Genomic DNA, 1,562 nt, shown 5'->3' with positions numbered 1-1,562 from the left:
AAAACATAAAATAACACATAATTTAAATAAATAAATAAGGGGTGGGGAGGCTGCGAAACATTTGAAACATGAACTTAAAAGAAACCTTTCTTTAATCCTTTCCACTTTATACTAGAACATAAATCACCCTAAAAAGACTCGCATGGAAGTTTTCTTATGAAAGTGATCTTAAAACTTAAGTCACAGAATATTATGCAATAAAAACAAAACCTACTGGTTTCTGTTGAAACGTTTTTGGTAGATTTTTGATATGACGTGCTTCTAGTAGCTGAGTGAAGGTGGCTCTCTCTAGTGTTCTCAAACAATTTCTTTACTCGGTCATCAGGACTAATGTGAGAATGGTGCAAGTAAAACGATGTTTTGTTAGCTGAAGGGGGGTTTAATGTAAGAGATGGCTCGTACCTTTTCACACGGCTACCAACCGAACCTACTTTGCTGAATCTCCTGAGGTGGCGATGGTCAGACTTTGACCTGTTATTAACAGTAGTAGTAGCAGTAGTAGGTCGAAAATGACAACATTGAAACTCTCCAAGTTTAGGTCTGTAGGAATTCCTCACACATTTGAGGGCAAGTCGATGATGGTTAGAACCTCTTTGCGCCTCCTCCTCGAATATATATTTACCAGTATACCCACCGTCTTCAGACCAAACGAAACTTTCGTCTGATGGCGAGGACTGATGAGAACAACCGTCGGAACTCTAGTGGAAAAACGACATACTACTAAATTTATATATGTATTTTTATTTATTTATTTTTGACATTTAGAACCAATTAATTTTCAAAGAGTTCAAGTCAACCTTATTAAAACTAGACTTATTATATTCCACAGAAAAAATTATATGATGAAAAAAAAATATCATTGAAATGAATGAGGGCAAAATAAACAAATTACGCCTGTTTAGATATTATATTACGTATGGTGTCTCAGTGGTATACTTGACGGCTTATAACGCCAAACATCAGGGTTTGATACCTGCAGTAAACACATCGCAAAAAGCCTATTGTGTAAGTTTGTGCTTAAAAGCATAAGACATTATAAACAATAAAAATTAAATTTGTGAAGTTATGTAAGCTGTTTAATTAAGAAAGTACTCGTCAGTTGTTCTGAGATGAGAATATTGCAATTTCAGTAATTAGTTACCGGAGACACCCGTAATTAGAGAGCCTTTTCAACAAAGAATGGTGCATTTAAAAAACTTAAAGTTACACATTTTCTTAAATATCTTAATAAACAACATTCATGATGTTAGAAAAACACGTAGGTTGAAGAAGTCTTGATAGAAATGAATAAAAGCCCCTATAACCCGAGCGCTTTTGAAAGGTGGACCTTTCTTCTTCGGCCAGGCATGGCTAGGTGGTTAGGGCACTCGACTCGCAATCTGTGGAATCACTTGAATTATGATATATTTTTTGTGGTGTTTTTGAATTCTTTTTAACTCACCATATAGTAACCTAAATCAACTTAGGTATATGAATGATATTATGACATTGTGCCTAACTTATTATTCAATATTATACGACAGGCCAACTGGATGTATATATATATGTTACAGATTTATTCT

General features: G+C 34.4%; 1 protein-coding gene across 1 annotated transcript in view; it reads right to left on the bottom strand.

Moving 5' to 3' along the window:
- Nucleotides 1-214: 214 nt before the first annotated feature.
- LOC106474592 (synphilin-1-like) overlaps nucleotides 215-1,562 on the bottom strand; it is a gene marked incomplete at both ends in the record, with an annotated part of 34,676 nt that continues 33,328 nt past the window's right edge. The window contains one exon of the mRNA XM_022402906.1: nucleotides 215-698. Coding sequence (XP_022258614.1) covers nucleotides 215-698 — 484 coding nt within the window. The remainder of the gene's footprint in view (nucleotides 699-1,562) is intronic.

This window comes from Limulus polyphemus, unplaced genomic scaffold (assembly GCF_000517525.1).
Source record: "Limulus polyphemus unplaced genomic scaffold, Limulus_polyphemus-2.1.2 Scaffold7411, whole genome shotgun sequence".
NCBI classification, from domain to species: Eukaryota; Metazoa; Arthropoda; class Merostomata; order Xiphosura; family Limulidae; genus Limulus; species Limulus polyphemus.
This window is presented reverse-complemented; position numbering and strand designations above follow the sequence as displayed.